Genomic DNA, 26515 nt, shown 5'->3' with positions numbered 1-26515 from the left:
GTGTAGTCGACATTATCGACATCGTCGGAAATTAAAATATTTAAAAAAATATTTAGTTGTCTAATAGTCGTTTCATCTCATTTAACGTAACATGAGATCACATTAAAATGTAATGATGAAGTGTGAGAGCAGCACTGCAGTTCACGCCTGACGGAGGCGAAGAATTACAAAGATCCGATGCACTCTAAACTTTCACAGCTTCATCTTATGAAGTATTATGGAATTATAAATATATATATATATATATATAAATTCAGAAGCAGTCTCATTGTGGAATAAGCGGAGCTGGAGCTCTTTAAAGGAAACATGCGTTACATCTTAAATGTAGTTATTTTAATGTGTTATAGCTTTATTAAAGTTCAAATAATACAGAAGCAGGTCAGGTTAATAACTATAAACTCAGAAACTGGCATTTCTCTGTGTGGTCGGTGCCTCTTCTATGAGTTGCGTGAATGTCCCGATCTAAGGGGAGAGATTGAAACTGCACCGGCTGAGAGAGACTCTGCCTCGGGGACATCATCCCTCGAGCGCGGACGCTAAATGCAGCTAGATTAGAACACGATTGCTCGCAATTTATTTAATCGTAATATGTCACTGCATTTCTTATCGTGAAGAAAAATGGCAGTTTGCAGCTTTATTAATAAGAGAGCACTTTGCACATTAGTTTGGAAATTGTTTTTTATTCATTCTATTGTATGCTTGTTTATTTATTTTTTTTAGTACTTGGTAAAAACTTAAAGTAAAAGTTGAAGCAAATCTTATATAAGTGTTCAAAAATACTTTAAGCATACATTGTACAGTTTTGTTATAATTAAAAAATTATATATTTAAATTAAGTGTTGCTCAATGGCATATTTCTGTTCTTAGTTCTGCTGCTAATGTTTTGTAGACTTCGTTATTAAAAGAGTGTTGTTTAGTAACCTGTTTTTGTGTTTTGCTTTGGTACCGAAAATGGTATCGATTACTGTGAAATTTCACTGGTATTGGTACCGACTAATGAAATTTTGGTACCTTGACAACACTAGTATAAACACTATAGGACCACGCAGCCATCATACCACTCGGGAAGGAGACGCATTCGGTCTCCTAGAGATGAACGTAGTTTGGTGCGAAAAGTGAAAATCAATCCCAGAACAACAGCAAAGGACCTTGTGATGATGCTGGAGGGAACAAGTAGACACGTATCTATATCCACAGTAAAATTATTATTATATCAACATAACCTGAAAGGCTGCTCAGCAAGGAAGAAGCCACTGCTCCAAAACCACCATAAAAAAGCCAGACAACAGTTTGCAAGTGCACATGAGGACAAAGATCTTACTTTTTGGAGGAAAAAGGGTGAGGCTTGCAAGTCGAGGAACACCATCCCAACCATGAAGCATGGTGGTGGTAGCATCATGCTGTGGGGGTGCTTTGCTGCAGGAGGGACTGGTGCACTTCACAAAATAGATGGCATCATGAGGAAGGAAATTTATGTGGATATATTGAAGCAACATCTCAAGACATCAGCCAGGAAGTAAAAGCTCAGTCGCAATGACCCCAAGCATTCCTCCAAGGTTGTGGCAAAATGGCTTAAGGACAACAAAGTCAAGCTATTGGAGTGGCCATAACAAAGCCCTGACCTCAATCCGATAGAAAATGTGTGGTCAGAACTGAAAAAGCATGTGCGAGCAAGGAGGCCTACAAACCTGACTCAGTTACACCAGTTCTGTCTGGAGGAATGGGCCAAAATTCCAGCAACTTATTGTGAGACGCTTGTACAAACAATTTAAAGGCAATCCTACCAAATACTAACAAAGTGTATGTAAACCTCTGACCCACTGGAAATGTGATGAAAGAAATAGAAGCTGAAAAAAATTATTTTCTCTGCTAATATTCTGACATTTCACTTTCTTAAAATAAAGTAGTGATCCTAACTGACCTAAGGCAGGGAATGCTTTCTACGATTAAATGTCAGGAATTGTGAAAAACTGAGTTTAAATGTTTTAGGCTAAGGTGTATGGAAACTTCTGACTTCAACTGTACATAAACCAAACAGCTTTGTGCTGCATTGTTTATTACAAAGAACATGACTGGGTAGTGCATACAATTGTAAAATCAATATATTTAGCCAGTTCATATTCTCAAATCTTAAAGCTGAAATATGTAACTTTTTTTTTTGTGTTAATATAATTGATTCGATCCCAGCTTAATATGCAAATACATCTATAAGTAAGCCATTCATATGTTAAATTTTGCAAAACTGTAAACACTATGTCTCTGTGATGTTATAAAAGTTCCTGTTTTGTTTTTTGTTTTGTTTGTTTTTTAGCTTTAATGTGTATAAATGAGGATGTCAGAGCAAGACATGATTAATCAAAGACCGTTGATGTGGTGCAGTAGCTCTTTGGCTGAACTTGATTAAGTCGTGGACAGTGGTTCCACCTTTTTTAAATTAGTTTTCTTAACTTAAAATTACTTTTTAATCTCAATACAAACACTATGTGTAGAAAGTGTAATTGAATTCAACCTAATTGAATTGGGTAAATCCATCTAAATTACATTTATGTATTTGGCAGACGCTTTTATCCAAAGCGACTTACAGTGCACCCCACCGGAGAAACCTGGAGTTAAGTGCCTTGCTCAAGGACACAATGGTGGTGGCTTTGGGATCAAACCGGGAACTTTCTGCCCACTATTCCACCACCACGCCATGCAATTAGATGTTGTAGGGGGTTTACCCCACAACCCCCCCTGGAATCTACGCCCCTGCACTAACACTGCAAAAAGTATTAATGTAGTCGCAAATAAAAATGATTAAGTAAACTTCTATTTACAAATTGAAATGGATAGAAGGGAATGGAATCAAGTTGTGACAAAATGTTGTAGAATTGTGTTGCTTTAGTTCATTTTAATTAAGAAAATTGACCAAGCTGCAAAAATTATTATTTTTTTTTTTTTGTGTATCATACAACCTGACAAGCAACTATAATAAAAGACCGCTTTCAACAATCGTACACACAGCTTTAAGCAACTTGGGTTCTGACATACTTAAATGTCAGGATTATATCTCTTTATTGGTTCTGATGGGATATTCAACCTGGCTTGTGGTTCCTTTAAGTTCTCCTCACTGGTCTTTGGTGGAAAACCATCGGCATGGGGTTTCCTCAAAGCTTGGGCTTTGTTCCTGTCTGCTCTGTAATCCCACAGTCATCACAGTGCATGCAGAATAAAAGGCCAGTGATGATATCAGACCACATTCCTCTTCAGTTGGTAGGAACTTTCTCATGGACAAGGAGAGCGTTTCATGCCTGATGAAGATCATTCTGATCAAAGTGTTGCTGTGATTTTTAATTAATAAAAGGGAATAAATAAACAGTCTGCAGATCCACTTCAGTTTTATTTCAAGGAGAGCATTTAACCATGAGCTGCAGACTGTTATGGAACAGATGCAGGGGTTATTTCTTGCCTGGGGGCCCGTTGATGAGCAACTAATAAATTATACAGTAAATTAAGAGTTTCAACTTTCACACTGGTCCTTACTGATTTAGGATTTATGAACGTCTGTGTAACTGTCAGTTTCTGTGAATTATCATGAGGGCTAAAAAGAGTTGTTGTGTAAAATCTGTGTTTTGTGAAGTGTAACCAAGAACAGGTGTAGAGGGTGAATATATATACTGGTGATCAGAATGACTGCCTTTGCTTCCAGATGACGCCCTTGACAGAGCAAATAGATTTTTTTTAAATACAATGTGTTACAGAAGACTAAGTTGTGTTGTACTGTTAATTATACTGGTTATAATAGCAATCAATCAATCTCTTCATTTTTCTTTTTAATAATGGCAAATTGTATTTTGCAATCCAAAGTCATGCTGCACTGCAAATGATTCCCTCTAGAGAAAATGAGTTCTGAAAAATAATTGCTGTGTGTTCCAGATGATTACAAGTGGAGCCCAAAATTAACAGACCTCTCTATACCTTTACATATGGCCTAGCTGCCTATTTAGGTCAATGCTATAATTGATGTCTCAATGCAATTGCTATTTCAAATTGTGAGTAGCATAGTTATATGTATAAAAAAGAAATGTATATGTTTCAATAGCTTAGTAACATTCCAAATCAGCCATTTTTTAGATTGTATTTCATTTGCGATGCAGCCTTGTCCACACTTGTCCGTTTTCTTTTGAAAGCTCTGTTTTCAGTTTACCAAGTCATTGTGTGCAGGTATGCAGTTATGGAGAGTATTTTCAAAGTCTCCATTTTCGGTGGAGGAAAATGATTTTCCTGTGTGTATGAAGAGCGTAAACATAGCAAACTTATTGCGTTTTAAATTAAAACATATTATTTTTAAATGGCCTTAGAAGGCAGCTGCTGATGTAGGCCATAAATAGCAAGGCAGCTCACTAGCCATACAACTGCATTGAACTGAGCTCTTGACATGTAGTAATCAGTGAATGGAGAACAGCCGAAACAGTAGCTGTTTTCACAAGCTTTTTTTGACCGTGTCTCTTCTGATTGCACACTGCAGTGTTCTTGAACAGTCTGCACAACCTGTGTAGAGCTTGGGAATATGCAGTTGAAACACTAATGGTGGGTTCTCACAAAATTCCTGCTCGGCCTCAAAGCATTGCTTTTAATTAAAGTGTTGTAGCGTTTAAGCGTAATCTACTGACAATAAACTGTTCAACCCCCAAAGAAGAAATATTTACTAGTCAGTTAAATGGATCTGAGTTCATTGAGTTTTGGAGGCGTGTGTGTGTGTGTGTGTGTGTGTGTGTGTGTGTGTGTGTGTGTGTGTGTGTGTGTGTGTGTTTTGTCTCTCAAACTGTTGCCTTGTGGTGATTTCAGACTGCCATCTTGTGGCATAGCAAGTGCCTTTTGCTGTAATTACACATTAGACTATAGGATTAGATATACAAGGTTTGTTCAGGAATGGCATACTCCTATTTTACTTGTGCAGTGTGTGTATTTTGCATAGTATGCTAATTTTCTGAATGCATTCATGCTCTGGTTGTACTGTTGCACACTTTCTACATTGGCCAAGTGTACAACCAGGGCATGCATGCATTAAGACAATTTGCATACTATGTACTGTATCCCAATGCAATGTGCTCTACTTGACCTTCCATGTTCAGTGTGATGAATGAACTGGAGCTAATTAAAGTTAGAATATTCAAAGTGCTGGCTAACATCATCCAGTCATTGCCAACCAGAATTTATGTATTGATTACTATTGTGCCGTGTCTGCTAAACATTTTGAGTGGTCCCATCATCATCAGCTGCCTGAAATTGGACTTTTGGTCAGATTTTAGGTGTGAATGCACTCGTTGGATGCTCCCTTGCTCTCTATTAGTGAATGGCTTAACATCCAGTGTGCTGTCTGTCTGCACCTTATTTCCATCATAACTCCATGTAAAGCCTCTGAAAGCAACATGTTTCAGCTTTTGGATGAACCCATTGGTTCTCAATGTGATAATGCACAATGAATTACTAATGTTAATGAATGGAACCGCATTGTACCGTGATAACAAAATAAATTATTACAAAATGTATATTTAAAATGAAGGGATTTGTTAATGTGGAAAGTTATTCAAAATAACTAACAGGGTTTTTTTTTTAAACTTTTTTGGGAGTAATGTCCCACAGTCCATGTATGTGTAGTTCATGTTTATTATCACTCTGATGCTCAAAACATTTATGAATTTTTTAAAGTGTCAAATCAAACAAAACTGCAGACGCAACTCTTTACACCCATACAGGTTTCTATGAAAACTTGGAGGTTTTTTTACCACAGGCATGTTTGTTGGCTCTTCACCTGTAGAAGCAATTCAGGGAAACTGTTGGCATGCTGTTATGTCACGTGACTCAGTGCACCTGAAGTTTAACCCTTAAATGACAGTCTAGATTGTTGTGAACAGTATTCAGTTGGTTTAAATTCATTTAAATTATGCATTAAGTATAGCGGAGTCAAAATACATGCATGTGTATGCGGGGTTACACAAGGTTAAGTAAGTTCAGAATGGCCTACTACTATAGTACTTAATTTCTCTTACTCATACTATAGTAATCCTATGCATGGAATACCCAGATGGGCTAATACATTTGCCAAAATGTGTAGCACACAACTAGAGCACACTGTGTGGAAGACTTTATGTTGACTTGACATTCCGTTTCAAGAGCGACCAATGATCCAGAAGTGTTATCAACAATCTTTATTGATTTTGACATTTCTGTTCTAAATCTGATCAAAATATCCTGTTTTTTTTTTTTTTTTTTTTTTTTACACTAAATTGGATTAAAATAGCAAAATTACCTTTTAACTGGACACCACTCATTGTATTAAACATCCACAGTAATGAGATCATATGGCAAAAATGTACATTAGATTAAATGTTTATCATACATATCATAGTGCTGTATACATACTGCATACTGTCTGTTTTGCAGCACTTAAACTATCCACACTAATTGCACTTACTACTTATAATAATTAAATAATTTAAGTCTGTCTTTTTCTTCTGTGCTAGCTTCTTCACTTGTCCTACTACTCTGAAAACTTGAGATATTATATGACAAATTGCTTTCTAATTTGTAAATCTCTTTGGGTAAAAGCATCTGCTAAATTACTAAAGTTAAATGTAAATACTGTGTAACATACTATTTATTAAGTAGTAGGCAGTATAAAGCATGTACTATGCAGTATGCAGTATGTTCATCTTCCATTGTGTACATATGTAATCATCGTCTTGAAAGTCTTTGACAGATTAACTGCTTGAATTTTTGAGAATTCACGTCTCTTTATTTATCTCTTTCTCTGTGTCTGTCATGTAGCTGGCAGGTGTAGGAAGAGGCAGGAAGCATGGCTGAACCCAGGCGAGACAGCACTAGCAGCCTGCAACGCAAGAAGCCACCATGGCTTAAACTTGACATTCCCGCTGCTCAGGTGTCCCTGGATGAACCACCCACTTTTGTCCAGGTATTAGAGGTGTTGTCTCCTTTTCTTTTTAACTGTGACTGCATACTGTCCTTTTCCAGCCTGGTTTGCTGGTCTCCTAGTCTGGTCAGACTTCTGGTTTGCCGTTTTTGAATGGGTTTTGGACATTTGTGAGCTGGTCAGGCTTGGAGACCAGCTTAAAGACTGACAAACCACAGTTTTTTTATACTGAGTGTAGCTGTGGTTTCCAATCCTGTCCATGTCCCTCTGTTGCAGCCAGTGAAGAGGCATGGATTCCATCGCAGTGTTAGTATGCCTGTGGAGACGTCCCATCTCCCCTCACCTCCCCGTGACCTCTTTGACCCTCGGCGAGCTGCTTTCCAGCGGCAGTCTTCAATCACTCAAACCATCAAGAGGTAAGGGGGGCATTACATCTGGTTGTTAGTGACCTATATATACTCTTCCAAAAGTTTTAAAGGTCACATTTTTATGTCTGAGGTCAAATTCTGGCTCTGTTCGAAAATCTATAGAACTGCCTTCTGCTGGGGGCCTGGGTAGCTCAGTGAGGAAAGACGCTGACTACCACCCCTGTAGTCACAACTTAGAATCCAGGGCGAGCTGAGTGACTCCAGCCAGGTCTCCTAAGCAACCAAATTGGCCCGGTTGCTAGGCAGGGTAGAGTCACATTGGGTAACCTCCTCGTAGTCACTATAATGTGGCTCTCTCTTGGTGGGGCGCGTGGTGAGTTGTGCGTGGATGCCGCAGAGAATAGCGTGAAGCCTCCACAAGCGCTATTTCTCCGGGGTAATGCACTCAACAAGCCACGTGATAAGATGCGTGGATTGATGGTCTCCGACGCGGAAGCATCTGAGATTCATCCTCCACCACCCGGATTGAGGCGAGTCACTACGCCGCCACGAGGACTTAGAGCGCATTGGGAATTCGGCATTCCATATTGGGGAGAAAAAGGGGAGAAAATCATAAAAAAGAAAAAAGTACTGCCTACTGACCGGCAGTTTAAGGCATCATAGTGAATGCTGTTCCAAATGTGAATGCTTTTCCAAAAGCTGCATTGTAAGATACCTGTTTTTAGCCAAATTTAAATTGTGTTTGTGGAGGAGTGTTGTTTGTATGATGCACAGAATTGCAGCCTATGTAGAGCATTTCAATTCTATATTTTACAAGGTTCTATTTAGATAAGGCAACTGTATATGTAGGTAGGAATCAGAAAGGCAGCTTGCAAGGTTTTAACTCAGAGCCATATGTCTACAACAAGAGTTTATACTTTGGTGAAATACCTTACAAGAGTTTTACTTGGAGAAATGTGCATAAATTTAGCCAACGATCTTACATGCTTTGCTTCTATCAGTGATTTGTGTGATATACTTCTATTCTGTAGTATTAGAGAACACTGTTGCACTTTTTTGCTGCAAGCTGATATTGCTACCAGTCTCTTATGATTTGTTTGTTGAGATTGTTTTGGCCTGAGATGTAATAGGAATGTGTATGTGATTCCCTGTGCTAGAGGGTTTTAAACTCGTATTTTTTTATTTGCCTTACCTTATAACAAACATTATTGCAAAATACAATATAATATAATGCTTAAAAGATGCTTAAAAGAAACTGGAGCGGCGCGCAGCTCCCACCATTGAAATCTGCTACTCAGAAGAACCACACGGTTGCTTGCTTTTGTGACGTCATGGTAATTTAATATTTTAATCGACATTAATAATCGCGATTACAATATCAAGGGCAATAATCAACAATTATGATTTTTGCTATAATCGTGCAGCCCTACAGGTGAGTTTAGAGGTGTTGCCACATATGGAGAAAAAGAAATCATATAGTTGACACTTTAATGTATCCCATTTGCAAAATCCTGAATTCCAACAAATGTTAAAGGCTGAAATCAATGTTTATATGGAGACCAACTGGTCCACGGTATCTTCTGTGAGTGTAGCTTGGGAGGCACTTAAAATGTTCTTGGGTCCCGGATCATACAGTATGCCTCATTCATCAAAATATCCAAAGCACAAGAACTCGTGGAATTGGAAGGGAATATTAAAAGTGCTGAGGCAGAGCTTAAATGCTGAATGTCATCTGATGGCCCCGGAGAATTGACCCGATTGAAATACAGATTTAATACTATTTTGTTGCGGAAGGTGGACTTTTGGCTAGAGTCAGGGACAAGGTAGGAAAACTTCTGGCTAGATATATAAAACAGAAAGAGTCTTTTTCTACCATTCCCTCTGTGAAATCTGCTGGTGGTGAAATATTTACCTCGGCCATTGATATTAATAATGCTTTTAAAGAATTCTATCTCAAGTTCCACGTCTTCGTCTACTAATGAAGATATTAGAAACTTTGTGGAACCAAGTTTCCGGGGCCAGATGGCTTTGTCTTTTGGAGTTTTTTGATCTTATGCTACAGAATTGGCCCAACTTTTGCTAGAAGTTTATATAGAATCATTCAAGAATGGAAAACATCCATCAACCATGACACAAGCCCGGATCAGTCTGATTCTTAAAAAGGACAAAGATCCAAGTGTGTGTAAGAGTTACCGTCCAATTTCCCTGATCCAGCTAGATGTTAAAATATTGTCAAAATTCTGGCTAACGTTTAATGTTATTAAAATTAATTGTATTCCAAAATTCAACTACCTGCTACAGTCCCCCCTCTCTTATTTCAAGCAATTTGATAGGAAAAGACCTTCATTTGGAATGGTAAAGGTCCCAGATTTCCTTTCAGTAAAATGCATAGGCCGATTGACAAAGGTGGACCAGGCCTACCCAAGATTTTGTTTTATTATTATGCATTCCTCTCAGGCATTTGGCTCATTGGTCACTTCCACCTGAAAGAGCCCCTCCCTGGTTTTGTATTGAACAGAATGTTCTTGCCCTGTTCTAGCCAAACTAACCAGAGAAATTAAGTTACACATCGTTATCTCGCATTTGCACTTATTTCAATAATTGAAATAAAATTCAATTATTTGAATAAATATTTAACTTATTCAGAAAGAATAAGTCCTCTTTCTGCTGGTCAGAGTGGATTTTGAGGGAGATTAATACGCTCTGTGACATATATGAGAGTTGAGTGTTGAGATTTTTGGAAAATATGGTTCAACATTTTGGGATTCCCAGATCTCAGTTCCTTAGGTATTTACAACAGCGCCACCTGCTCTGTACTATTTTTGGGAGTAGCATACACCCCCCCTAAAGTGGCAGATAATCTGAAAGTGGTGATTACTGCTTTTTGAAAAGGTCATGAGGTGTCAGTGTAAGATTTAAACTTGGTTTTGGAGGAGGAAGTGTGGGCTAGGATTCTAAAAAATGTCAAGTCTACATCTACAGAAGCAAGGGTGTGCCTTATGCAATTCAAGATTGTACATCATTTCAATTGGACCCCCTCTAGATTGTATAGGCTTGGTCTTAAGACACACCCACCTGCTGGCGATGCCAGTCAGAAGATGGAAACACAACCCATGTTTTTTGGTGGTGTGTTAAGATCCAAGAATTTTGGTTGAAGGTTCAGAGTTTATGTGGGATGTATTGGGCACTCAAATTTAATGTAATTAATAGTGGTGGTCAAATGTTGATTCTGTGTATATATGTTTTTCTTTTCTTTGTTGTCTGTATGAATCAATAAAATGTTAATCAGAAAAAATTATTCCTCACAGAAACAATATATTTTGTTTATTGTGAAATAATTGGATATATAAAAAATAGACAAGTCGTTTAAGGGTGAAGGGAGACCAACTTGAGGACGTTATTCTCTGTGCATCATGGGAGAGGGACGGTTGCTCCTGGGGTCCTTTTGTGGGCTTTGTTGACCACAGTTCTCTGATTGATCAATCTTTTTCTGTTGTACCATCGTTAATATAGTTGCTCACTAGAATTTCTGCTATCAAACACGATTTTTAATCTCTGAAGTTGAAATAACATTGATGGCTTCAACGGAAGCATATACCGCCAATAAACTACCTCTGAGCTCATGGTAGTTCTGTCTTTAATTTAAGTTATTGTTGAAAATCAATTTGTCTATGAAATAAATGTATGGCATTTAAACTGTTGCACTCTTAAAGGTTCACCCAAAAATGAACCTTCTGTCATCATTTACTCACCCTCATGCCATTCTAAAACTGTATGCAGTGGCATAGATTCTGGAGGAGGATGAGGGAGGTAACTCCTCAATAATCAAGACTAGCAAGTACTTTCATGATGCTTGTTTTGTCATTTTGAACAGAAAAACAGCTTTACAGCTTTGTCCCCTTTAAGTTTCATTATATGGAAAAGAGTGGCCAGTATTTTTTTTAAATTTATACAGGTTTGGATTAACATGAAGGTGAGTAAATTATTTATTTAATTTTTTTTTATGGACAAACTATCACTTTCTGCCCTTAATTAATATGCCCCATTGTGGACTGATAACCCTCTGGCTGGAATACTCTGCTTGTTCTAATCTTGTTTTCTGGCTCTGTTGATCTGACTTTCAACTGTTCTCACCCTCCTTTAATGTTTTCCTTTTCTCTTTTTCTTTACTTTCTTCATCTTGTTCTTCCTCTTCTCCCACCCTCTGTCCTCTTGCCTGTCCACAGCAGCAGGAGGGTGCACTTTGAGAGGATTAACACTGTACCCATTAAGGGTCACCGCGCAGGGCGCTACGGGTTCAGAAGGCATCAGTCCCTGTCCAGAACCCTGCTCAGGTACAGACTACAGGAGGCCTGGCGAGGGAGCTCGTACACACAGGACACATAAGGCGAGGGAATATAATTCACACGTCATAGATTGATAGTCAGGTTAGCTGTTAAGAGTTGTAGTAGAAGTAATTGTCATTTAGGACCCAAAGGGGGCCTCAGCACACTTCAAAGAGGCCTTGAAATAATTTAAAATGAACCTTGGGTTTAAAAAGTTTGAGAACAACTTCACATCCAAACAAGCATTAAATATGGGACAATAGGCATTCTGTATCTTTATTTCGGCAAAAATATGGAGAAGGCTATAGCTGCAGGCAGAGCACCAAAAAGGGGCGGGAGCTCCAAATCGCCAGCTAAGACATAGGGAGCTGTGAGAGGAAGTGACGTCACAAGCTCCCCCCACCCCCCGTTTTGAGTTCTCCAGCCTGCAGCTATACCTAATTGAATATAGGGGATGTCTTGACAAATATGGGACAGTTGGCAACCCTAATTTCACCATTCCACAGTTAAAGACCTGTCTTTTGTAACATTCTACCTCAATGCATGATTGATAAGGACAAGGATATATAACCAAATATTCAAGATTGGGGTTACCAAAGTAAATGTTTAAGAACTGGCCATTGCAAAACTCATGTTGAACGACCGCTTATACTGAATATTAAAGGCAATGTGTAATGTCTATATGGTGATTACAGCCCTGGGATGGGATGGGATGATTTTGCAGCATTGTCAAAAACCATTGAATATTTTTCAAATGTTTACTTTCCAAGGGTTTGAATTCAGTTGTCATGCTTTACATAACTCCTATCTTCAGTCTTTTGAAAGAGACAATAAGGATTCTTATCAATACTGTTGCAAACTGACAGACTTTCACTGTCTCTAAAAATATTCAGCTCAGCTCATTGTAGCCATTCTTCTCAACTGAATTGAGCTTATTATCACAGAAACATTCCAAGCCTGTCAATAAAACCTTCATACATAAAATTGCTTTATGACCCCACGGCACATTCATATATATTTTTTTTTACAGAGTTTGACACTGTGCCCAGTATGGAAGGTTTTATTTGTTTCCCTTCAGTTGAAATAGATTAAGCCGCAATTTGAGTTGTGTTTGTTGACAGGACGTCACAGCCACAGTTAGCCAGAAAGTGAAAAGAGATTAGATTAGATTCCAGGTGTTCAAGGAGTTCTATTTATGGCCAACCATGTGTATCGTTAAAGCACACTGATGATGTGTCAGGATGATAGTAAGCATTAGGAATCTTATGGATTATGGCCACAATCAATACAATGGGAAATGCATACATTATTGCCTGTATAATTTGCATCGGACATCCTACCTACTCAACCCCACAGGAGCTTGTTGTGACTTTCAATTCACTTGTGGATCTAAAATATGATTTTTATTTATGCACTGTTACTGTCACTACCATTGTTTCGACGAAAATTCCATAGTTGCTTTGTTCTAAACCTCTAACTGTAAATATGTCGGTGCACAACTTGGCCTGCACCATTTGCAAGTAGGTATAGCTGCAGGCCGGAGACCTCCAAATGGGTGCGGAATCTCCTAAAGTGGGCATGGTTACTCCAAAAGGGGGTTGTGCCAACTCCAAAAGGGGGTGTCACTTCCACTCATTGTTAAGGGTAGTGTAAGGTTTGGGGCTCTCTATAACTTCAATGGCAAGTTGGAGCTCATGGCCCTTTTTGGAGCAATGCCTGCAGCTATACCCTTCTCACCATTTGTGCTACATGAATGATGCCTCAAATTATGATTGGACTTGGATCATGATCATGGTAACATTTTGACAGCCATTCAGTACTTATTGATTTGCTCTGGTATCACACTATTTTGTAATATGTCGTAATATATGTGATAATAACAAGTGGTTTTCTGTAGTTTACTGAACATCTAGCTGAATTTTCAGTGTATTTACATTATGATTGTATCAAATTAGCTTTTTGACTGGAACATGAATCATATTTCAACTTGCAAAATGTGTCTGCCGTCATATCGTGAGGCTACAAATCATATTTGATCCTAGTGTATTTAATGGCACAGCCAAATAGCTGTGCAGAAAGGTTGGAAATTAGGCTAATAATTTTTCTGTGTGTGTATGTATGACCTGCTTTTAGCCAATGCCAGTACATTTACTCTGAAGCATGTCTGGGCATGTCCCTACCCTGTTTCCTTAGAAATTTGTCACAATTACCTCACCGAGCTTTCCTAAATGTCATTTATACACAGTTGGGAGTTGGGAATGTTTTTCATGCACATCTCTGGAAACTACCATTGCAGTGCGTTCAGTTATTGTGCAAGGACATGTTAAATTGTCTTTCAGATGAAGCAAGCAGTAAGGATGAAAATGAGTCAGGAATCACATGTGCATGTGGTCTCTGGCTCCAAATCAGTGTACTGAAGCTAAACAGACTTTGTTAACCATTCTCAGGGGCACGGCGGACTGGTTCGGGGTCAGTAAGGACGGAGACGCCACACAGAAATGGCAGAGGAAGAGCCTGCGGCACTGCAGCCTGCGATACGGCAAGCTGAAACCTCAGGTGATCCGTGAGATGGAGCTGCCCAGCCAGGACAACATCTCTCTGACCAGCACAGAAACACCTCCACCTCTATACGTACACTCATCACAGCATGGCATGCAGAAGGTACAGATTACTACACACATCATCAGTGTGATTTGTGTGCAGTGCCAGTCAAAAATTTGGACACACCTATTCATTCTTATGTGGTTATACTGTTATTGCACATGTTTTAGAAGTCATTGATACTATGAAATAACACAAATGGAAGTATGGGATATTGTGTTATGATCACTTTCCTGATGTCCTGACAATGCCGACTATCCTGAGCTGTGATGTGAAAGGCAGCAGAAATTGGAACATGTGGGTACTGTATGTGGGGGGGGGGGTCAATTTCATGCTTTTAAGAGCTTTCCAAAAAGACAAGACATCTGCAATATATGGAAGACACATACAAAAATAGAGATACTGCATCATGCATCATTTTATGTTAAAAATCATAATTATGGGTCTAAAATGTCATAATTATGAGATACTAAATCAACATTTTTAGACAAAAAGTTGTGTTTATGATACTAAGTCAAAACTATGAAATATAAAGTCATAATTATGTTACTAATTCATAGTTTTGAGATAAAAAGGGAAAATTATGAGATAAAAAGTTAAAATAATGAGATGCTAAGCCATAATTTTGATATGAAAAAGTCAACATTGTAGATAAAATTCAAAATTATGAGATAAAATTCATAATTATGAGAAAATAATCTCATATTTATGATTTAGTATCTCAAAATCTTGACTTGAAATTTCATTATTATGATTTAGTATCTTATAATTAATAGTATCTCGTAAATATTAGGTTTTTAATCTCATAATTATGACTTTATCATAAAATTATAATTTTGATTTACCAAAGCACTTTTTTTTATTTTTTTTATATGTGGCAGAAATGGGCTTCCATATTAATCATATAATGAAATACTTACAATTTGTATATTGCATGCAAAAAAAACAATATTTTATCAGAATACACTTTTGAATGGCCGTCAATGAAGAAATATACTTTTTCCAGACAGATGTTGTAGTTGTAAGTTCCATTAAAAAATATTTTTTATTAGAAATTCATTTTTAGGCACAATTGATTTTTTGCTTATTTCATACATTTAAGCATGAGCCTTTAGATCAAACTGGAGTGTGTGTCCACACTCGACTGGTAGTGCGTTTGCGATTTGTGTTTGTGTGCACTTGTTTTCTTAATGCTTGCGTCTGATTGTGATAAATCACCATCAATTGATTATTTCAATCAAAATTCCTCTTTCTACAGTAACAATGCGTTAATATGGTTTTGTTCAGATTGTGGACCCGCTGGCACGAGGGCGTGCATTTCGCATGGTTGAAGAAGTGGATGGCTACAGTGTTCCTCAAACTCCCATCACGCCTGGCGCTGCGTCCCTCTGCTCCTTCACCAGCTCACGCTCAGGCCTGAACCGCATCCCTCGCAGACGCAAACGTGAGTCTGTGGCCAAGATGAGCTTCAGAGCAGCTGCAGCACTGGTTAAGGTGAGCACAGCCCTGGGTATGTAATGTACTTACCGAAGTTATATATTATAATAGTTATATGTTATATTGTGATCCACAGCAAGCACTTTACAAGATTTACTGTAAGATTTGAAGAGACATGCGCTACGTATTATCCAATTTTCATCAGAGCAGTAATTCTAAATGCAGTTTTGGTGCCAGCGCAAAGGGCAAGTGGGTGTGGGTGGGAGCGTTTGCACTATCTGTGGGTGGATGCGCACAACTGGGGGTGTTTTGTATGTTAATGAAGTGGTGCATAGCACAATTTGCTCCTTTCTTGAGAAATAGGTAATTGAGCTAAGACCGCACAAATCTAAACTGAATTCCTGCATTTGCAATTTGGAGATTCCACCAGCAGGTGGTAATAAAGTTCATGTCCAAACTCTAAGAATACAGTGGAATATCAAATGATGTCCCTGATGATCACTGTTGTAGCAAAACGAAAAAACTAATATTTATGAGATTTGTAATGAACCTCAGAATTAAATTAGGCTTGACCCAGCCCTCTTAAAATAGGGCCCAGGGTGTCCATAGACTTACTTTAGAAAAGAGCTAAGCTTGATCAGTTACGTTTTAATGCAGGGCTTAGCGAAGGGTCAACTGAAGCCATTTAAGTTCAAGAGAAACTAATAGAGGTCGGAGACAGAACTGGTATTCAGGTTAGCACAAAACAAAGTTCACACAACACTTTCTTTGCATTTATTATAATTTTAGGTATTTATACCAAGTATATAGTCATATTTTGTGTGTTGTTGTCAGTTTCATGCAGTGTTACTCAGGAGTCTGTGCTGATTGATAACGTGGTTGTTCATGTGTATTCTCTAGGGTCGCTCACAGCGAGACGGTACATTAAGACGAGCTCACAGACGTAGCTTCACACCTGCTAGCTTCATTGAGGAGGATGTTGTAGACTTCCCAGATGAACTGGATACATCTTTCTTTGCTAGGGTAAGCAAAACCTACTAAACTCATCAACAGTTCATTTCTTAACCATTGGCATCAATAGGATTGATGGTCCACTAAAAACAGCTTTCACTCTTCAGGGAAGGCTTTCCACTAGAAGGGGGTGTTCAAATATTTGGCCATGTAGCGCATGTTTATTTTTTGTAATTACTAATGTGTCTAAATTGTGTTTATTCTTTTGGGGCATCAGGATGTTCTGATGCAGGATGAGATGTCCACATTTCATGATGAGGTTTTTGAGTCTCCATCAGACTCAACCATGAGGGACATAGACAGCAAACAGCTGGATGAGTCTGAGCTCACAGGCAGCGCACTGGACAAAAGTGAATTAGAGAGGAGTCACTTAATGCTGTGAGTTTCAATCCACAAGGATATTTTTGGCATTGGATGACCAGTAGAGATTGTGCTTTATTGTTTATACCACAATATATCCATGGTGGGATTTAAAAAATCCAACATTGAGCAGAAAATTGTGGCCTGCTCTACAAATGATGTTGCTTATGGATGCTTTTGGTATAGACATCTTTCTTGATTGTAGATGTTGTATGTTGGTAGATTTTAGAGCTGACACAAAGGGAAGTGAACAGTTCTGTTAATCGGACTGGTGGTGTGGCAAATCTCAAATGGCAAATTGTAAAATGCCAAAAATATCAGCCAGATAATTGGCCAGTCCAAGATATTAGTCTAGGGTTATATATGATATATATACAGTATATGCTATACATATAGTTCTGTCCATATTTTTCAAACAGTCCTCTAGAGCGTGGCTGGCGAAAGGTTAAAGAGGGAACACAGGTGCCCCCTAAAGTCAGACTGAAGCAGGAGGTGGTGAGTGTGAATGGCCAGAAAAGAGGCAAACGCATTGGCGTTCCAGTCAAGAAGCTCTTTGCAAGAGAAAAAAGGCCATATGGATTGGGCATGGTGGGAAAGCTGACAAATCGTACATATCGCAAGCGTATCGACAGCTATGTAAAACAACAGATAGAGGACATGGATGACCACAGGTATGAAAATCACCTATACTGATTCCTTTAAAACCTTGCAAATATTTGCAGAGACACTGATAATGGTGATATGTTGTTTTCTGTGTTGTTTTTCAGGCCTTTCTTTACATATTGGATAACATTCGTTCACATACTTATCACTATTTTGGCGGTGTGTATTTATGGCATTGCACCAGTGGGCTTCTCTCAGCATGAAACGGTTGATTCTGTGAGTGCATTCTTAAGATTCTTCATGTTCCATGTTCTATACCTGTTTATAACCATCTGGTGTTTGACTAAATGTATTTATTTATTTTCCTTTAAGGTTTTAAGAAATAAAGGTGTTTATGAAAATGTCAAGTTTGTGCAACAAGAGAACTTTTGGATTGGACCAAGTTCGGTGAGTTGTTTCTTGCTAAAATCTGTGGGCATAGGTGGAGTTTGAGCGTGACACCAAAAACTTTGCTACAAAAAGTAATTTGGAAAGTAATGTAAAAGTAAAATAATTAGTAATGTGATTACTTTTTTAGATGAAGTAATCAGTAAAGTAATCTGGGCACATTTTTAGAGAAGTAACTTGTAATTTGTTGTGGATTCATTATTTTAAGTAACTTACCCAACACTGGATATGATTTAAGTATTATCTGATTACCATTTAAAAACGCTCTTGTTTGCTTTATATTTTTGTCTTTGTGCTGTGACTTTAGTCTTGAGCCACCATGATCTGCCCTTCTCGCTACATTTTTACATTCTGTATCAGAACCACTTTGTGGTTGTCATGACAGTGTGCATCTTGTTTTCTTGTGTAAGCACATTTTTGCCATTTCTGTACATAAAAAACATCTATTTAAATGCATTTTTTTAATATATATTAAAAATATAGATATTAAAAATTGCATTAATTGTGTAACACCAACCCCCAAGCACAAAAGTGAAACTCTGCCTATGCCGATTTTAATTTCAACAGCACAAATTTCCTGTTTTGATTAGTAAAGGAACAAGTGCATAATATGGCATCATCATTGTCCTCTTCTTATCAGGAGGCTCTGATTCACCTGGGAGCCAAATTCTCACCTTGTATGCGAAGGGACCATCAGGTACATGAACTTATAAAACAAAAACGGGATCTGGAGCGAAATTCAGCTTGCTGTGTGCGCAACGACCGCTCTGGCTGTCTGCAGACCTCAGAGGAAGAGTGCTCTGTACGTACAAATATCCATAAACTATCAAGGTTTTACATTTTTTCACCCAACCATGAAGATGTCAGGCCACTAACCATTCTATATCTTTCTCTCTTTTTTCAGAGCACTTTGGCTGTGTGGATAAAATGGCCTCAGCATCCCAGCGTCCTCCAGCTGGAGGGGAAGCCCCGGCAATATGGCTCTGTGTGTCATCAGGACCCCAGGTGAGGAAATACTACAAAATCACTCGATACTCACCTTCATCTTTTTATACAGCAATCGTGTCTAACAAAAGTGCTTTTTGGCAGGACATGTATAGAGCCAGCCTCGGTTTCACCTCATGAGTGGCCTGATGACATCACCAAATGGCCAGTAAGTAATATATTGCATCAAAGTCATTGATTTGCAAGTTATAGCTTCTCCAATACCAAAGGAGTACCATTTTATTACTATATTTTCTGAAAATGAACTGGGATAGCTTCATAGTATCTTCGAGTTACTTTGTACCCCTTCTCCACTGTCGTGGTGCAATGCAACATGCATTCAATTGACAGACAACCATTTACTTCAGACAATGAATTAATATGATTTAACTTACTAATATCATATGTGTGAATTACTGGTATTTATTTAAATGACTTATTGTTACTTCGAAGGTCATGATGGCATAAAGATGCTGAATTAGATGTTAAAATATGTTCTTAAGGCACGTAGACAAAGACCATGATGCAGCTATTTGTTTGTGGGCACTTTATTCAGTGACATGCAGTTTATATATCAGAGAACCATGGTATTACCATCGCTGTACCATGGTACTGTCCCAGTACATTTTTGGGTAGCACTTTATATTACAGTACTGTTCTACATTTATGTACTATATAATTACAACAACTATAGTAAATATTACAAGGTACTAACCCTAACCTTAACCCATATGAATACACGTAGTTACTTAATATTACTCAGGACTTTCTTAGATAAATACAGCTGTGGCCAAAAGTATTGGCAGTGACATCAATTTTGTGTTTTGCAAAGTTTGCTGCTTCAGTATTTGTAGATTATTTTTTCACATGTCTCTATGGTATACTGGAAAACAATGATAAGCATTTCATGAGTTTTAAAGTCTTTTATTGGCAAAAACATTCAATATATGCAAAGAGTCAATATTTACAGTCTTGACCCTTGTTCTTCATAACCTCTGCAATTCGCTCTGGCATGCTGGATATCAGCTTCTGGGCCAAATCCTGACTGATGGTGATCCAATTCTTGCCTTATTAGTTCTCAGAGTTGATCACAATTTGTGGCCTTCTGCTTGTCAACTCACCTTTTGAGGATTGACCACAGGTTCTCTATGGGATTAAGATCAGGAGAGTTGCCTGGCCACGGATCCAGAATTTCAATGTAATGATCTCCGAGCCACTTCATTATCACTCTTGCCTTGTGACATGGTGCTCCATCATGCTGGAAAATGCACGGATTATAACCAAATTGCTCCTGGATCGTTGGGAGAAGTTGCTCTTGCAGGATGTTTTGATACCATTCTTTATTCATGGCTGCGTCTCTGGATGCTTCACTGTTGGCACGATACAGGACTCATGGTAGCGTTCACCTTTTCTTCTCCGGACTATCAATTTTCCAGATGTCCCAAACAGTCAGAAGGGGGCTTCATCAGATAAAATAACTTTGCACCAGTCTTCTGCTGTCCTTGTACTTCCTGCAGAATTTCAGTCTGTCCTTGATGTTTTTCTTGGAGAGAAGTGGCTTCTTTGCTGCCCTTCTTGACACCAGGCCATTGCCCAAAAGACTTCGCCTCACTGTGCGTGCAGATGCACTCACACCAACCTGCTGCTAATATTGAGCAAGCTCTGCATTGGTGGTGACACGATTCCGTAGCTGACTCCTCAGGAGGAGACGGTCCTGGCACTTGCTGGACAATCTTGGACGTCCTGATGCCTTCTTCACTGCAGTTGAACCTCTCTCCTTGAAGTTCTTGATGATCCGGTAAATGGTTCTTTCAGGTGCAATATTCTTTGCAGCAATTTCCTTATATGTGAGACCATTTTAATGCAAAGCGATGATGGCTGCACGTCTTCCTTTAGAGGTAACTATTGCGAACAAGAACACAATGATTGGAAGCACTTCTTCCCTCCTTTTATAGCAAACAGTCTGCTCTTATAATCCAATCAGAATGATAGATTGATTTCACCTCATTTTTCCCAGGTGCTGCTGATATGATAAGTGTAATGATGTTAGCTGGTCATTTTGTGCCAGTGAAATTTGGGTTTTTGTGATAAAGTTATTTCTTTTGGCCAATGAAGCTTTTTGCAATTATTTAAAATTCATCTGATCACTCTGCACAATAATCTAGAAACAATGTGAATCAACACCACAACAATTGAAGCAGAACATTTTGCGAAACACTAAGTTTATGTCACTGCCAATACTTCTGGCCACGGCTGTACACGAAGTAGACTGAAATTACATGTACTGTAAAATAAAGTGAAACCCTTTTTTGTAAGAGTCTGTTTGCTATACGTTGCCATAACTTTGAACAAATATTACAGATCTGCACCAAATATAATTCGGGGAACCACACAAATCTGCCTCATATTGACTGTACTATCACCGGCCGGCCTTGTTGCATCAGCACTAAGGGGAGGTGAGGACCAACTGTCTTACTCCATCAAACAGCCAATTTACCTGCACTTGTTTAGTGGACATGAATACACAGTTGTGCATATTTTCAGAGGGTATGTGGGTTTTTTGGTTATCTTTGCAGGTGTGAAATCACCTCCAGAGAGTACTGTGACTTCATGAAAGGATACTTCCATGAAGAGGCAACACTTTGTTCCCAAGTAAGCAGTAGTTACCAGAGAAGTCTAGTAATTTATAGAAGAGATATTATTATGAGTTGGTCTGCATGGAATCTGTGCCTGCAGAATTCCTCAAAGTTTAATACGTACCCCCACCCCTTGTGTGGTCATTTATTTAAATTGTATTTATTTTATACAATTTGATTACAAAAAATTTATTATCCATTGACAAAGTTGTTTTTAGATTTTGAAACCGACACAAGGACAACTACCACATTTATACTAATTGGCCAAATAATCGACTTGATCATATCGAGTGGTGGTTGCGTAGTGGCTAAAGCACATAACTGTTAATCAGAAGGTCGCTGGTTCGATCCCCAAATCCACCACCATTGTGTCCTTGAGCAAGGCACTTAACTCCAGGTTGCTCTGGGGGGATTGTCCCTGTAATAACTGCACTTTAATCACTTTGGATAAAAGCATCTGCCAAAGGCATAAATGTAAATATCGGTCTCTAATCATTAAATAAATTGTTCAGCTTAATAAACTGATAAACATACAGACAGATAAATGTTTCTATCAAAATAAACAGTTAATTGTAATTTTTGACAGTTCTTTTATAGAGGTAACCTTCCAAGATCAGTTCAGGTCACAACCGAGTGTAAAGCTCTCTGGCCTGAACGTTTCACCTATTTTTATGACTCACTCCCCACTAGGCTAATGAAGCTGCATGAATAGAAGAAAGATAATTCTACCTTCCACTAAGTGCTCCATAATCACCATGAAGGTTGCCATGCTAATCTCTTCGGCACTGGCCAAATCCGTTTTCATCTGAGAGGGCACACTTTGATTGCCTGGCAGCGTCTGGGATTTTACCTTAAAACTTAGTGCTAAAGTGTGTTAAATACCAAAGTCTGAAGGTTGAAAACACAATTAATTATTTCAAGATGTATACTTAAGATGTTTGTTTTTTTGAGATTTTTGGAGGTTCTCTAATCTTAAGAAATGTCTGCCAGGTGCACTGTATGGATGATGTGTGTGGCCTCCTTCCATTCCTGAACCCAGAGGTCCCAGATCAGTTCTACCGCCTCTGGCTCTCTCTCTTCCTACATGCTGGGTGAGTGACTGAAGTGGATGGAGATCTTATGGCTCGTTCACACCAAGATCGAAACAAAACATAGTCAAAAGGTCTATTCACACCAAGAGCTAAATAAAAAAAAAAAGTACACTGATCATTCGCATGCTTTAAGTAAGGGAAAATGCACAGTCAAACAGTTATTGCAAAATAAACACTAACAGGGTAATCAGGATATTTTTCAATAACCAACTGACTATACATTATCCAGCTTATTACACGGCTACTAATCAAATAAAGAAATCAACATGAAATATTGATATGCGTTGAAATTTTGTTATTATGTGATAAGAAATCGCTGAACAGCTTAAATTCCACCTCTGGTTTGAAAATCTGTTGGTGTTTATTTTATAAATAATGACTGCCTGACTGCTCATTATCCAGGTTATTACAAGACTACTTGCCAAATAAATAAGTAAATGGATATGAAATATTGAAATTATTTTATTATCTTACTTGAGTTCAAAGGGCAATCCGAGAAGTTGGAAAGATGAATCGCAACGCCAAGATAACCGGGTCTGATGTGACTTAATCCACATAGGTGCGGTTGTTACTCAGATGGCTAGATTGTGCCATTGACCAATCAGAATCGAGTATTCCAGAGAGCCGTGTAAACAAAGTAATATGACACTCGCAACTGTGCTGTTATGGCCGTATATCAGCGCGGCTGGACAGACCAATCGCCAAAGGTAAACACAGCTGATATATGCTGATATACGGACAAAACAGCATGACTGCAAGTGTCATATTGCTTTTTAACAACAGTTCAACAGACAAGTAAATAAATAATTGGGGGAAAACCAAGAAGCATTCCATTCCATTTACACTATGGATCAGGATCTGCCATAGTTCGAAAAAATGCATCCAAGCCTTCGTTACTAATTAGAAAGTGTCACTTTAGAAATAGTAAAGACAGCTTGGCTGTTTCTAACAAGTTATTGTAGAAATAAAGATGTGTGTCAGAGAGAGAGAGAGAGAGAGAGAGCGATTGAGCATGTGCGATTACCTGCAAGCAGTGGTGAACAGTAATGCTGACTCTGTGAATTTAACTCTATTCCTCAGCTGTGATGTAGTAATCAATCAATCGATCGTGAAGTGATGCTGCCATTGGAATGATCCTAATTCCTGCTTTGAATTTGCAATAAGGAATATGTTCAAGTGTTTTGTTGTGGGGAGAAAAACGTAGGACACCAGTTTCTTTCTTGTATATTTCTTGGGGAACTCTTATTTAGACATCGACACGGAAAACGTAAACTCCTCTGCCATGTTGAATGTTTGTCTCTTCTCAACGTACAAATTGAGGTTTCAAAATTATCTCTGCATTTCTGACACAACTAACTGTTGTATAATTTAATATCTCATGAGCCGGGGGTCTGGGTAGCTCAGCGAGTATAGACGCTGTCTACCACCCCTGGAGTCGCGAGTTCGAATCCAGGGTGTGCTGAGTGACTCCAGCCAGATCTCCTAAGCAACCAAATTGGCCCGGTTGCTAGGGAGGGTAGAGTCACATGGGGTAACCTACTTGTGGTCGAGATTAGTGGTTGGTAAATGGTCTGCACTTATATCGCGCCTTTTTAACCTTATCGGTATTCAAAGCGCTTTACACTGTTGACTCATTCACCCATTCACACAAACATTCACACACCAGTGACGGCAGTTCTCGATCTCAATGTGGCGTGTGGTAATGTCAAGAAAATGTCTTGTTTATATTGAACCCCAAATTAATAATAGACAAATAAGACAAATGTCAAATTGATTTCCAATGAAAAAATTAAAGGCAGTTGCCAGGGAGTTCTACTATGATATATAAATACTTATTTAAATGATATATAATTGTTTTAAAATTGTAGTTATGAGAATATCCATGTCTTAATTGCCCTAAAAATAGGCTTCATTTTCTATATGCAAAATAGAATAGTTATTCAGCATGTCATGCAATTAATTACATCATAATTGTAACCAATCAAATTAATAACAATTAATCGCATATGTAATTGTTTGCTGAGAAAGGCCCCCAAATAAACATATTGAATTATTATATATTTTTATGAATTACAATAGATTCAGTATGTCAATATAATAATTCAAAGTAAAATAATATGTAGGTCCAATAGTAAATATACTTATTTAGATATTCAGATATTAAATATAATGCAGTATTGTGGAAGATGAGTAAAGCAATCATTGGACAATACAAAAAGGAGCTTTAGAAGACAATATACTGTTAGTTTTATTCCCATATCATTGAACAAGCCTACAGTCGCCAGCAATCCATTGTGCAATTTGTCATGTTGTCATGTTCTCACAGGATGCATTCTTGCGTTCCAGCAGAATTTTTGTTTAATTATAGTTCTATGTACATGTGCGTCAGACAGATGTATCTCATTGGTTTTTAGCATCTTAAACACTGCATGTTTAAGACACTTAGGACAGGTTTGTTGAGGCGTGCTGACTGCCCCCTGCTTACGTGGCTTGGAAAAATACATGTATGTATATCAAGCTGGAGTTGCTTATCTAGTAATAAAATATGTACTTTTATTACGAAATGTACCAATGGGTCAGGGGACATTATTAATTGCGTTAATCATTTAACTCATAATTGTGTATATTATTTATTGCACACATGTTAATTTGCTTATCGACATTTTCTTGTCTGTGATCAATACAATTTACTATTACGTACTATTTACTATTCCGTGCTGCACTTCAGTATGTTTCAGGTGCTGTAAAATCTGACACATATTATCAGATAATCTGGTTTAAGAAAAAGCTGACTATTTTGCCCAGTGTGATCTGTAGTATCAATTAAAGAGAGTGCTGCTCCCCTGAGCTGCTCAGAGAGAGATGCACTTTCTTAAGAAGGCTCAGTAGACTGTCACACACTTTGACAAGCTATTGAACATTCTGAGATTGGTTTGTACATGGTGCCTGCTGACGCAAGCATCATTATTACTATAGCTCATACCATTTGAAACATCATTGCATAACCCATCCTTTTGTGCTACAGACATGAATGATACCTCAAAATGGTAAATGAACTGCACTTATATAGCGCCTTTTTAAGCCTTTTTAAATTGTATGGCTTTTTGAGGAGAGGTGTGCTAAGACTTTATGATGGAATCAGATTTGTGATTTTCACCTGGTGAAAGATATTATATTAAAGAAGTGACAAAGGGCATATCTAGGTTACTAGAATATCGTATCATAGGGATATGTTGGTGAGCTCTTTTGACCTGGGACAGCAAGCAACCATCCAGAACACCCAAGAATCCACCCAGAGTTTCCTTGAAACTCGCTGGCAACCACCCACAACACCCTAGCATAGTGGATCCAGCACCACTCACGTTTTCTTAAGAAAATGTACAAATGTTACATTGTTTAGTGCTGCTGATACAGTTCTACTCAGCAGTCATTGAGTCTGTCCTCTGCACTTCAATAACTGTCTGGTTTGGTGCAGCTACGAAATCAGACATCAGAAGACTACAAAGGACAGTTCGGTCTGCTGAGAGGATTATTGGTTGCCCCCTTCAAGAACTATACACTTCCAGAGTGAGGAAAAAGGCTGGTAAAATCACTCTGGACCCCACTCACCCTGCCCACTACCTTTTTGAACTGTTGCCTTCTGGCCGGCGCTTCAGAGCTCTGAACACCAGAACCGTCAGACACAGGAACAGTTTTTCCCCCAGGCCATCCATCTAATGAACAATTAAAACTGCCCCAT

General features: G+C 38.4%; 1 protein-coding gene across 5 annotated transcripts in view; it reads left to right on the top strand.

The window, feature by feature from the left end:
- Positions 1-26515, top strand: part of LOC127652852 (inactive rhomboid protein 1) — a 74513-nt gene that overhangs the window by 44299 nt on the left and 3699 nt on the right. The window contains exons 2-17 of one of the 5 annotated variants that reach the window (XM_052139262.1): positions 6811-6955; positions 7190-7329; positions 11508-11615; positions 14054-14267; positions 15495-15701; positions 16545-16667; positions 16873-17033; positions 17435-17686; positions 17783-17894; positions 17991-18065; positions 18706-18867; positions 18970-19070; positions 19155-19218; positions 21411-21505; positions 21626-21701; positions 22676-22776. In XM_052139262.1, the coding sequence (XP_051995222.1) occupies positions 6839-6955; positions 7190-7329; positions 11508-11615; positions 14054-14267; positions 15495-15701; positions 16545-16667; positions 16873-17033; positions 17435-17686; positions 17783-17894; positions 17991-18065; positions 18706-18867; positions 18970-19070; positions 19155-19218; positions 21411-21505; positions 21626-21701; positions 22676-22776 (2108 nt within the window). In that variant the 5' untranslated portion in view covers positions 6811-6838. Of the gene's footprint in view, positions 1-6810; positions 6956-7189; positions 7330-11507; positions 11616-13290; positions 13401-14053; positions 14268-15494; positions 15702-16544; positions 16668-16872; positions 17034-17434; positions 17687-17782; positions 17895-17990; positions 18066-18705; positions 19071-19154; positions 19219-21410; positions 21506-21625; positions 21702-22675; positions 22777-26515 lie in introns of those variants that run through there. The other 4 variants (XM_052139264.1, XM_052139261.1, XM_052139263.1 and 1 more) reach the window with 4 other exon arrangements.

The sequence above is a fragment of the Xyrauchen texanus genome, chromosome 12 (genome assembly GCF_025860055.1).
Source record: "Xyrauchen texanus isolate HMW12.3.18 chromosome 12, RBS_HiC_50CHRs, whole genome shotgun sequence".
NCBI classification, from domain to species: domain Eukaryota; kingdom Metazoa; phylum Chordata; class Actinopteri; order Cypriniformes; family Catostomidae; genus Xyrauchen; species Xyrauchen texanus.
Note: the sequence above shows the minus strand (reverse complement) of the source record. Positions and strands in the feature narration are given on the sequence as shown.